At 41.1% G+C, this 13843-nt stretch overlaps 1 protein-coding gene across 2 annotated transcripts in view; it reads left to right on the forward strand.

Annotated features, from left to right (window-relative positions):
- Positions 1–7361, forward strand: part of LOC123772376 (protein masquerade-like) — a 65901-nt gene extending 58540 nt beyond the window's left edge. For both annotated transcript variants that reach the window (XM_069324273.1, XM_069324274.1), the window contains 6 exons: positions 440–1385; positions 1474–1968; positions 2389–2614; positions 3818–4095; positions 5180–5334; positions 5699–7361. In XM_069324273.1, coding sequence (XP_069180374.1) covers positions 440–1385; positions 1474–1968; positions 2389–2614; positions 3818–4095; positions 5180–5334; positions 5699–5866 — 2268 coding nt within the window. In that variant the 3' untranslated portion in view covers positions 5867–7361. The remainder of the gene's footprint in view (positions 1–439; positions 1386–1473; positions 1969–2388; positions 2615–3817; positions 4096–5179; positions 5335–5698) is intronic.
- Positions 7362–13843: the final 6482 nt, after the last annotated feature.

Consider the following 13843-nt stretch of genomic DNA (forward strand, 5'->3'; position numbering starts at 1 on the left):
ACACTCAAAATTAATCTCCCTAATATTCCCAGTCAGACTAAATCTATGCAAACATGCCATGCAAATAAGTGGATAAATACATTATTTATTATATCAATCCCTAATTTAAAAAAAATAATCTACATAATGACCAATGTATGTACTTTCACAAACCATTTTACCTTCTTGTATATAAATAAAAATAAAATAAAAATATATATATGTGTATATGTATTTATGGACATAAATCATGGTCCCCCACTAACATCATTCAAGACAGCTTTATAATGCCTTCCCAGTTCACTTATTGTTAAGCTACATCATAGTCTCCTCCATATGCACTGTTTCATATCAAGGCATTGATGGTGTGAAGCATTTCTCTCATGACTTCATAAACAATTTCCTAGTATTCTACAATCTATTTTTAGACTAAATATTGTAATCTTAACTTTTGCAACAGCTTCATCAGAATGTGAAGGAGGAAGAGATAACAAGCACAGAAAGAACCACCAGTAGCACCACCAGCGCCACCACCACCACCAGCACCTCCACTCGCCGCACCACAGTTTACACCCGTCAGCCAATATCCACTGCTAAGCCCAACAGAGATATTCCACAAGAGCTGCGTTGCAAAGGCACTTGTGTTGCTGGCTTCTTTGCCTTCCTCTGTGATGAAGTTGACCGTTCTGGAGTGTGTCCTAGAGGAGGCAGGTGTTGTGTCACTCAGCGACGTCCAACCAAACAAAAACCTTCCACCAACTCCTCACAACCTGTGAGAACCACAACCACAACAACCACCACTACCACCACACCACAGACCCCTCCCTCACGATCACCTCCTACTCCATCTCTACCCCTCTGTCCAGGTACCTGTCTTCCTACCCTTGTTTCATCCTTCTGCAGCCAACCCTCTGTTTTGGTCGAAGCTTCTGGTTGTGAGAAAGGCACTGTCTGCTGTGACAACCGTGCCGAGAATCAGACGCCACTACCAACACCGCCACCTACAAGAGAACCGTACCATTCATCACCACCACCTACCAGAGAACCCTACCGCCCATCACCACCACCTATCAGAGAACCCTACCGTCCACAGCCACCACCTGCCAGGGAACCTTACCGACCACGACCCCCTCCGGAGAGGCCAATCTCACCAACATTTGAGACATTAGCATCACTTTTCACACGTCCCCCTGCACATCACAGACCAATAGAAAATCCTTATAGACCACCACCCATCCAACAGCCACCACCACCTCCACGCCCTCCAACAACCACCACCACTACTTCCACAACCACTACCACTACTACCACCACAACAACACCTGCGCCAACAACTGAGCCACCTGATCTACGAGCTGAATGTCCCGGTACCTGCATACAGCCATTCCTCTCCTTCACTTGTTTTGGTAAGTACTTTGTTCTAAACATTATTTGAAATGATAAATTTAGAAAATAGCTTAAATGGAATAAGGTATATCTGATCTCTCCTTGCAGGAAATGCTGAGATGACAGACTTGTTCCTGTGTAGTAAACCAAGCACAGAATGTTGCTCCCCAAAGTCTGCCCTCAGGGATGTTCTTCGATATGAGGAGATTCAAAACACAGCAAGAAATGACACAGTACTGGCTCATCCTTTCGAAGGGTCGTATGTTCAGCCATATGGTGAGCCCGGTTATGAACATAATGTGTACGAGGAGACTCCGTTTGACACCTCAAATTATCCCCCGTATGACCAGACGCCTCACGACCAGTCTTCCTACGAGCCACCCCAATATGAGCCTCATAACTATGACCATCAACCATATGAGCAACCACCATACGAGCATCCACCCTACGAGCACACACAATATGAGCATTCACCTTACGAGCACCCACCGTATGGTCAGCCAGCTAACAAACAACCTTCCTATGAACAGCCACCGTATCAACCATACCAGCCAGAGCACCAACATGAGCGGCCTTACACACCATTGGCAAATGTAACACAAGGTATGTACTGATAACAGTGACTTTATATACAGTACTTGTAAGTTATATAGCTTTCACAACTTTTAGCTTGGCTTGAATTTAATTTCGAGTGCAGTTTTTAATTGATAATGTTTTATCTTTTTTTTTTTTTAATAATCAGTGTCCTTCTAACCTAAATATATTTAGATAATTGAGTGTTATTGTTAAATAACAGCTCATCATTGCTGACAATTAGTTGCAGCAGCAAAAAATTGACATGTCAAAAGTGTAGCATGTAAATCACTATTTTAGAACAGATTAAACCGATATTTAACAAAATTACAATATAAAGGAATGTGTGAATGATATATTTGCAGTGACCCAAAGGAAAGAGGTGTATACAACTTCGTATAGATTCGTAATTATATGCACTAAAAATTATTTTCTTGTTGTTGCGTGCAGCACCCTCTGAAGTATTGAGACCTACACCCGAGTCGGCAGTGAGGAACAAATATGTGTGTGGTGTGAAGGGCACACAGAGGAGTGGGCGTGTTGTAGGCGGAGAAGACGCCCTTCCTGGAGAGTGGTGTTGGCAGGTGGCTCTCATCAACTCCCTCAACCAGTACCTGTGTGGTGGAGCACTGATTGGCACTCAGTGGGTCCTTACTGCTGCCCATTGTGTCACCAAGTGAGTGAGAAATGCATACCAAGTTAACATTGCAACTTAAAATTGCAATGCCTGACAACTGAGTGAACAGCGCTCTGGGTTCATAGTCCTAAGGGTCTGGGTTCGATCCCCGGTGGAGGCAGAAACAAATGGGCAGTTTCTTTCACCCTGATGCCCCATTAACCTAGCAGTAAATAGGGAGCTGGGAGTTAAGACAGCTGCTGTGGGCTGCTTCCTGGGGAAAGGTGTGTGTGAAAATTAGGAATAAGGACATGCCTGAAACACTATGCATGCTAGTGGCTGTACAAGAATGTAACAACTTTTGTACATATAACAAAAAAATACAATTTGGTTGTCAGATTTTATAGCTAAAGTTTCATGGAGCTTGTAATTGTGACATGAGTACCCTGTACGTTTATTTGTTGATCTTTGCAAGGCTTTTGAAACTCCCAGCCATAATAACCTTCTTCCTAAACTGCAACACTAGAGTCAGTTAAAAGTGTCAAGAATAATAACTGAAGAACATAAGATTAAGGAAAAGAATGATGACAAATAATAACTTAAGAACATAATATATGGAAGTTGCAGAAGAACTATTGGCCCATATAGGGCAGCTCCTATTTATATCCACTCAAGCTCATTCGTATATACAGTACAGTATATCTGATCTACACATGAAAGAATCCAGTGATCTCACATCTTTATTATAATAATAATAATTTTTTTTTATATACTGTACATAATACTGTAATAATATGCAGTGGTTTAAAAATTGTTCCAATGTACAGTACGTATGCATATTTATCAAGGCCATTAATACGTAAAGTGTTTTGGGCATGACTTATAATACAGCAGTTCAGTAGGGTAGTATAAAGGTATGATGAGACAGACACTTGATATTGAACAAGAAGGAAGCTAACATAAGCATTGTTCAATTAATTTAGCAAATTATATAGTGTCATCTTTTAAGGAGGGCATAATGTTACTATTAACAGGTTCACTTGGTAATAAAGAAATGGTATAGTCTCTATGGCATGCCAGTGGAACAGCCTTGAGGCTTTCATACATTAAACCCAGGGTTTGGGTTAGTTAGATTTGTGACTGACCACAGTCTCGAAAGGGATGCTGGAGAGAATAAGATGTCATAACTAAGGATGTACAAAATTTTAAATATTACTGGAATGTCAGCACTTAATCATCTTCCTCACTCTCATTTTACCATAGCATTGTCCGCTCTGGTGATGCCATATATGTGCGAGTTGGTGACCATGACCTCACCACCAAGTTTGGTTCCCCGGGAGCCCAGACTCTGCGCGTCGCCACCACTTACATTCATCACAACCACAACTCTCAGACGCTGGATAACGACATTGCACTTCTCAAGCTGTATGGCCATGCTGACCTGAAGGAGGGTGTGTGCCTAGTGTGCCTCCCTGCACGAGGCGTTAGTCAGGTGGCCGGCAACAGATGCACTGTTACAGGTTATGGCTACATGGGTGAAAGTAAGTCTAGATCATAATAATAATGATTGGTACTCTGAAGTTTACTTATTCCAATAACTTAGTTTGCACTTTAAAACTGATACAGTATATACTTGTTTTCTAAGTTTTCTATAATGTGTTATTTATTCATGATTTTGAAGAACTTTTGACTCGCTGTACTTTTCCTGGCACATCGTCATTCAACCTGTTCTCGCAAATTCGTAAAGTCAATATTGACTTATTAACTACGTGCATAGGTGATATACTAAACATAATAGATACCCTTAAAAAGATTCATAGAAAACACCGACCTTACCTAACCTTGTTAGTATCTTAAGATAAGCATCTTATTGCTTCGTAATTACAATTATTACTTAACCTATACCTGCTATAGGTTAGGTAATAATTGTAATTACGAAGCAATAAGATGCTTATCTTAACATACTAAGTAGGTTAGGTAAGGTCGGTGTTTTCTATGAATCTTTTTAAGGGTATCTATTATGTTAAGTATGTCACCTATGCACATATTTAATAAGTCAATATTAACTTATTAAATTTGCGAGAACGGGTTGCATCATTCTCTATAATGGGGCTGTATCACCTCATATGTGAACCATACATCTAAATTATTAGGCTGTAGTACCTCACAGAACACCCATACATATTTTATAAGTAGACTGCACCCCCCCCCCATAGAATCCCCATACATTTTCACATTATACTACTTGCTAATCTATTCCTATCTAAATGATGGTATCTGTCCATGGGGTTCATCCACTGCAAACTATCTATCAGAACTATAACAAATTCTGTCTTCAGCCAACACACAGCCCCTGTTTAAATCCCTAAACATGCTGAACATACACTTCTTGCACATATTCTCTTATGCTACTTACACATACGAAACCCTATTCCTAAATTCTGATCCTATTTTGAAACTTTTCCTTGATAGATGTAATAGCAATCTGTTTTCTCTATAGCACGTCACACAGGGGTTTACGTATTTCTATAGTCTTAGGCTTAGAGGTTACAGTCAACTCTGTTTTTTTGTAAAAACATGCAGAAAGTGTTATTTTTTTTTTAATACTGTGTTATTGTTACACAGCTGGGCCCATTCCCTTGCGTGTGAGGGAGGCCGAGGTGCCTGTAGTGTCGGATAATGAGTGTGTCAGGAAAATCAACGCCGTTACCGAGAAAATCTTTATCTTGCCAGCTTCCTCCTTCTGTGCTGGTGGGGAGAGTGGACATGATGCCTGTCAGGTGAGATTACTGTACTGTCTTTTCATGTATTTTTAATTGCAGACATACCATGTCACCAAAGACTGAAATGTCAATGGCTTTAGAAGGCCTGTGAAGGAAAGTCTTACATTTAGTGCAGCAAAAAGCAAAAATTATTTTTATTTTTAAAATGTGCATAAACTGTATCAAACCCATAGTAAGACAGTTTCTGTTATTATAATCAGTCTCATCAGATTCTTTTTGCGATCTTCACAATGGATCTTAAATTTTCATTTATGCATTTGTAAATAAATAAAGTTTTATTTTGCTTAAGCCTCTGATGTCCCATTGCAGTCACCTAAACATCTTAAGATGTGATCCTATATTATGATGTGGCATGTTGCAGGGTGATGGTGGTGGCCCTCTAGTCTGCAATGTGGATGGATATTACGAGCTAAGTGGACTTGTATCGTGGGGCTTTGGGTGCGGTCGGCAAGATGTTCCTGGAGTCTACGTCAAGGTCTCCTCCTTTATTGGATGGATTAACCAAATTATATCTGTCAACAACCTTTAGGGTTTCATGGCAGCAATCAAACATTCCTACGCTCAAGTATTTTATATGGTTCAAATAGGCTTTCTTGGCAATGATTTCTGCGAAAGGATATTTTCTTCTTTTGGACATAGGTTAAAAAGGGAGGGTTTACAATGCTATCTTTGCTCTGGGTGAACACATTGAAAATTTTGGATATGGTCTAGTGGGTATCTTCAGATAAGACAATATCTTGGAGAGGAATTACGGGAAGTGTGACCTCTGTTTTCCCCTGTGAGGTTTGGTCTGGATGGTCATATCTGTTTGTTGTTGTTAAGTTTTGTTTGTGCTTGTAACCTGTGGCTTTTTCTCCACACAGCATTTACTGAGCAAAAATTACAGAATCCTAATTGAGTTAATGTTCATTAATCTCATTTTTCCATTAGCTGTAGCTTGTCTTAAAATGTTGCTGTGTTCCTGTCGATCCCACTTCCCACCCACACACAAACAAAATCATTCAGACTAATATCTTTAAATTAAAAAATCTATTATCAATTGAAACCAAAGTTCTCACCGTGAAAAAATACTGTAAGCCATAATAAGCTATAGGGGATATTATTGTTCTTATTGTTATATTAATATTGTTATATTTATAGTAATTTATTTTTAATATTTAGTGCAAACCCATGAACCATAGGCCACAATGGTGGGGATTATCTGATGTTATGGCATTTGTTTGTCCCAAGAACGTCAAATGATGTGGTGATTTGACAGTAGAGTTTGCTATATCAACTCACAGTTGACATTATAGACAATATTTGTCACATGCCATTGGCAATAGTGTTAAGATGTAATACATATCGTGATGAAGTGTACTCTGTGGTTGAAAGCGTGATTGAGCAGTGATCAGCGTGTGGGAGTGTTTTGGATGAATCGTTGTGTTTTTATGTTTCAGAAACTCAAAACTGGTACCATAACCACAACTTGTATTGACTGACATTATTCACTCTACTGTATTTATTGAAATCACAGTTACGAATAGTTGACTGATAGAATTTGACATTTCATGTTCTAGTTACCAAAGACAGTTTGTAGAAGTCTGAGCTGTAGAATGGTCATGTTTGATGCTTATAATGATTATCAAAAGTAATCTACCACTGATCAAGATTTTGATCAAGACAAACCACTGATAAGACAATTTACCACTGATCGAAATAAGACAAACTGACCATATGATAGAAATAAACTTTGTCAGTGTTTGGGGAGCAACGGGGGACCGAAGCTGCCATGCTTGTGTATGTAGCCAAAGACTTAACTGACTGATTTTTGTAAATATTTATTTGTCTTGTATTTATATGTTAACATCAGGGAAAATCACAGCTATGAAATAATAGAATAATGTTTGAACCTTATAATGCACTTTTATTAACAAGTTATTAAAAGGTCTTAAGGACAAAATTCTATTTCTTAGAATATATTTCCTGAACACATAAGTTCATGATGTACATAGATCTTAATACCAATGTAAGACACTGAAATATTCTTAGTTTTTATATCCATGTCTAATACTCTTGCCACTTGTCATCAAGATTAGATACTTGTGCATTATTCATACCTAGTATTTAGTCACTTGTCATCAAGAACAGAGATAAATTGTACAATATCTAAGACTAATAGGTTTAGTCTTTTGTAGTATTCAACGAGTCCCAAAGACACCAAGATGACTGAAGAATAATTTTGGATCTACCACATTATTTCCAGTTTATTACTGGAAATATTAACAGCTTATTACCAGTTTCGAGTGCGGCGGACCGAGGCAGGCGCAAAAATGAGGGCTTCAGCCCTCTTCCCTCGGCTATTTATAGCCACCTGTACCGTCCGCGCTGCGCTTGCGGGACGCGCTGCGCAATTATCTCTTTTTTCCCGCCAGAAACAGCACCGCTTTTCTGCTAAAAGCAGTGTCCATTAACTATTGTACTGTATTCCCAAATCTCACAAGTGATTAACTACAAAAGCATTGATCAGTGAACTCGTGTCTTCTTTTGTGTTGAAAAAACTTGTACTGTGCATTTTAAAGATATCAAAAAAGAGATCATTGTGGGGGGGGGGGTCATATTTCCTATACAAATTCACATACAGTACCGATACTGTATTTTGGATGACTTGATACATAAAGGTTTTCCTGTAAAATAATTTATACTGAAGAAGTGATTACCCTGGTGCTTAGCTTGACTGTATGACTACAGGGCAGGAAATTTGACATCAATGGACTGCTTATAATATGACAATAAACTAGGATGCATATTGTACTATAAGTTGCATTAATCCTACATTAGTCTGTATAGAGTCTGAAACCATCTCTGATGATTTAGACTCTGATTCTGTGCTTTATTCATTCCATTTTATTTCAGGGAGAACATGTATTAATTTGATCAAACATTTGACCAACATATTAAAATCCCAAATGACCTTTAGAGCCCTAAATAATATACTGCAGTTATGATGTGTATATGGTATGGTCATTTATGTTTAAATGTTTTCTAATGTTTAGGACCAACATTTCAATGCCCTTAATGGCAGATCTGTACGCTGATTTGATGTTTATAAAGCAGTGTTATATATACCAACTGTAAGGTTGGTAATTACAATGAGACTTGGCCAACAACTCTGAACCAATTATTAGTCTCTAATATATAACATGAACAGCCACCACTCTATGACCTACACAGTCACTACAGTATAACACAAACACCCACCACTATATAACCTGAACACTCATCACAAGTTAATATAACTACTCACAATCGGGAATCCCGGGAAGGGCAAAAATGGTGGGGTACATTTCCTTTCACCTAATGCCTCTGTTCACCTAGCAGTAAACAGGTACCCCAGAGTTAGTCAATTGTTGTGGGGGTTGCATCCTGGGGAAGGTAAGTAGTTTGACCTTGGGGGTCCTCGGTGTAAGACTTAAGGTGTGTGTATATATATATGTCGTACCTAGTAGCCAGAACGCACTTCTCAGCCTACTATGCAAGGCCCGATTTGCCTAATAAGCCAAGTTTTCATGACTTAGTTTTTTCGACTACCTAACCTAACCTAACTTTTTCGGCTACCTAACGTAACCTAACCTATAAAGATAGGTTAGGTTAGGTTAGGTAGGGTTGGCTAGGTTCAGTCATATATCTACGTTAATTTTAACTCCAATAAAAAAAAATTGACCTCATACATAATGAAATGGGTAGCTTTATCATTTCATAAGAAAAAATTGAGGAAATATATTAATTCATGAAAACTTCATATATATATGGGGACCTGGTAGATGTGACACACACATCTGACTTACATATATATGGGGACCTGGTAGCCTGGTGGATAGCGAGCAGAACTCGTAATTCTGTGGTGCAGGTTCGATTACCGCACCAGGCAGGAACAAATGGGCAAAGTTTCTTTCACCCTGAATGCCCGTTACCTAGCAGTAAATGGGTACCTGGGAGTTAGTCAGCTGTCATGGGCTGCTTCCTGGGGTGTGTGTGTGTGGTGTGGAGAAAAAAAAAGTAATTAGTAAACAGTTGATTGACAGTTGAGAGGCGGGCCGAAAGAGCAAAGCTCAAGCCTCGCAAACACAACTAGGTGAATACACACACACACACACACACGCGTGCTGCCTGTCCCTGGTGAAATGAATTATATGATATGGCTCTGATAGCTACCAATAAGTAATATGATTTAAACAGTTACCAGTATTTAAATATATTTACCTACCCAATATGGTCAGAGCATCTGACAGCTGAGTGGACAGCGCTTCGGATTCGTAGTCCAGAGGTTCCGGGTTCGATCCCCGGTGGAGGCGGAGACAAATGGGCAAAATGTTTCTTTCACCCTTATGCCCCTGTTACCTAGCAGTAAATAGGTTCCTAGGAGTTAGTCAGCTGCTACGAGCTGCTTCCTGGCGGTGTGTAACAAAAAGGAGGCCTGGTTGAGGATCGGGCTGCGGGGACGCTAAGCCCCGAAATCATCTAAAGATAACCTGTTGCGCTATTGTCTAGTTGCCAAAGTTGGAATAGAAAGTCACATTCTCAGTATAATGACTAACTACTAAATGACCAAATTGTTACAACGATACTGTATATTCAAGTGGGCATTGTTGGTTAATTTAATGTCTGCCTGACTGATATCATCCACTGATGATGGTTGATGTTAATGCACAGTCTCTACTGTATGTCCTGGAGAGCCATTACAATATGGTCAGGCAAATAGTCACCAATGTATGACCTTAATACTCAGCTCTGTGACCAAAAAAGCTACAACTAGTAGATAATGAGGGCAGCCACCACTATATGACCTGGTCTTTCACCATTATATGAAATTGAACAATTGCCACACTATATGACCTGAACAGTGATTCCTATATCAGATTACATGACTATACACTCACTACCAGAGTATATGACCCGGACAGTTGCCACTATAGTATATGAGTGAATAGTTTACTATTATATAACCTAGGTCGTCTTGATTATATTTACCTGAAGGCCACTAACACATTAGTGGCGTCAACGAGGACAGGAAGCCGGGGGCTTGTCACAGGTTCCCCATTTATAATGAGGATTTTTTATAGCTCAGTTTTAACACTCAACAGTTTGGGCATTTACGACTTCTGTAGGTAGGCAGTTCCATGGTTAATAACACTGTGAAAACGCATCTACTGTTTTCAGTCCTACAGTGTGGTTTGTTGAGCTTGAAACCATTGTTAATTGAATGTGTTACATCTGACCTTAAAAAGAAATTGTCTAGATCAACATCCTCCCATTTATTCAATATTTAAAAAGTTTCAATGAGATCTGCCCCTGCCGTGTCCGGTTTGTAATTGAGGACCTTGTGGCCCCTAGGTCAGATGTAGTTGATCCTAGTAGTTGTCATTATTATGACCTGGAGAGTCACCACTATGTTGTCTGACCTTTCCTCATTATATAACCTGGAATTCTGCCACTATACGACCTAGAAAATCAACCATATGACCAGGACAACTACCGCTATATGATTTAGACAGTCATTGCTATATGACCTGGACAGACGCCACTATACGACCTGGACAATTGCCACCAAGACCTGGACAATTGCCACTATACAACCGGGACTATTGCCACTATACGACCTGGACTATTGCCACTATACGACCTGGACTATTGCCACTATACGACCTGGACAATTGCCACTATACAACCGGGACTATTGCCACTATACGACCTTGACTATTGGCGCTATACGACCTGGACTATTGCCACTATACAACCTGGACTATTGCCACTATACGACCTGGACTATTGCCACTATACGACCTGGACTATTGCCACTATACGACCTGGACTATTGCCACTATACAACCGGGACTATTGCCACTATACGACCTGGACTATTGCCACTTTACGACCTGGACAATTGCTACTATACGACCTGGACAATTGCTACTATACGACCTGGACAATTGCCACTATACGACCTGGACAATTGCTACTATACGACCTGGACAATTGCTACTATACGACCTGGACAATTGATACTATACGACCTGGACAATTGCCACTATACGACCTGGACTATTGCCACTATACGACCTGGACTATTGCCACTATATGACCTGGACTATTGCCACTATACGACCTGGACTATTGCCACTATACGACCTGGACTATTGCTTCTATTCGACCTGGACTATTGCTACTATACGACCTGGACAATTGCTACTATACGACCTGGACTATTGCCACTATACGACCTGGACAATTACTACTATACGACCTGGACAATTGCTACTATACGACCTGGACAATTGCTACTTTACGACCTGGACTATTGCCACTATACGACCTGGACTATTGCTACTATATGACCTGTACAATTGCTACTATACGACCTGGACTATTGCCACTATATGACCTGGACTATTGCCACTATATGACCTGGACAATTGCCACTATATGACCTGGACAATTGCCACTATACGACCTGGACAATTGCTACTTTACGACCTGAACTATTGCCACTATACGACCTGGACTATTGCCACTATACGACCTGGACAATTGCCACTATACGACCTGGACAATTGCCACTATACGACCTGGACAATTGCCACTATACGACCTGGACAATTGCCACTATACGACCTGGACAATTGCCACTATACGACCTGGACAATTGCCACTATACGACCTGGACTATTGCCACTATACGACCTGGACTATTGCCACTATACGACCTGGACTATTGCCACTATACGACCTGGACAATTGCCACTATACGACCTGGACTATTGCCACTATACGACCTGGACTATTGCCACTATACGACCTGGACAATCTCTACTAAATGACATGGACAAATACTATTTCATCTGTACAATTACTACAAGACTTGGACAGTTGCTACATCATTATCTATCAAGTCACTACAGCATGACCTGGACAGTCTCTACATCATTACCGGGACAGTTACTGCAGCATGACCTGGACTGTTACTGCAGCATGACCTGGACAGTTACTGCAGCATGACCTGGACAGTTACTGCAGCATGACCTGGACAGTTACTACACCATGACCTGGACAGTTACTGCAGCATGACCTGGACAGTTACCACAGCATGACCTGGACAGTTACCACAGCATGACCTGGACAGTTACCACAGCATGACCTGGACAGTTATTACAGCATGACCTGACAGTTATTACAGCATGACCTGGACAGTTACCACAGCATGACCTGGACAGTTACCACAGCATGACCTGGACAGTTACCACAGTATGACCTGGACAGTTACCACAGCATGACCTGGACAGTTATTACAGCATGACCTGACAGTTACTACAGCATGACCTGGACAGTTACTGCAGCATCACCTGGACAGTTACTGCAGCATGACCTGGACAGTTACTGCAGCACGACCTGGACAGTTATTACAGCATGACCTGACAGTTACCACAGCATGACCTGGACAGTTACCACAGCATGACCTGGACAGTTATTACAGCATGACCTGACAGTTACTACAGCATGACCTGGACAGTTACTGCAGCATGACCTGGACAGTTACTGCAGCATGACCTGGACAGTTACTGCAGCATGACCTGGACAGTTACTACAGCATGACCTGACAGTTACTACAGCATGACCTGACAGTTACTACAGCATGACCTGGACAGTAACTACAGCATGACCTGGACAGTTACTGCAGCATGACCTGGACAGTTACTGCAGCATGACCTGGACAGTTACTGCAGCATGACCTGGACAGTTACTGCAGCATGACCTGGACAGTTACTGCAGCATGACCTGGACAGTTACTGCAGCATGACTTGGACAGTTACTGCAGCATGACCTGGACAGTTACTACAGCATGACCTGGACAGTTACTGCACCATGACCTGGACAGTTACTGCACCATGACCTGGACAGTTACTGCAGCATGACCTGGACAGTTACTGCAGCATGACCTGGACAGTTACTGCAGCATGACCTAGATAGTTACTGCAGCATGACCTGGACAGTTACTGCAGCATGACCTGGACAGTTACTACACCATGACCTGGACAGTTACTACACCATGACTTGGACAGTTACTACACCATGACCTGACAGTTACTGCAGCATGACCTGGACAGTTATTACAGCATGACCTGGACAGTTACCACAGCATGACCTGGACAGTTACTACCCCATGACCTTGACAGTTACTACAGCATGACCTGAACAGTTACTACCCCATGACCTGGACAGTCACTACCCCATGACCTTGACAGTTACTACAGCATGATCTAGACAGTTACTGCACCATGACCTGCACAGTTACTACATGACCTTGACAGTTACTACAGCATGACCTGGACAGTTACTGCACCATGACCTGGACAGTTACTGCACCATGACCTGGACAGTTACTGCAGCATGACCTGGACAGTTACTGCAGCATGACCTGGACAGTTACTGCACCATGACCTGGACAGTTACTACACCATGACCTGGACAG

Source organism: Procambarus clarkii, chromosome 14 (genome assembly GCF_040958095.1).
Source record: "Procambarus clarkii isolate CNS0578487 chromosome 14, FALCON_Pclarkii_2.0, whole genome shotgun sequence".
NCBI lineage: Eukaryota > Metazoa > Arthropoda > Malacostraca > Decapoda > Cambaridae > Procambarus > Procambarus clarkii.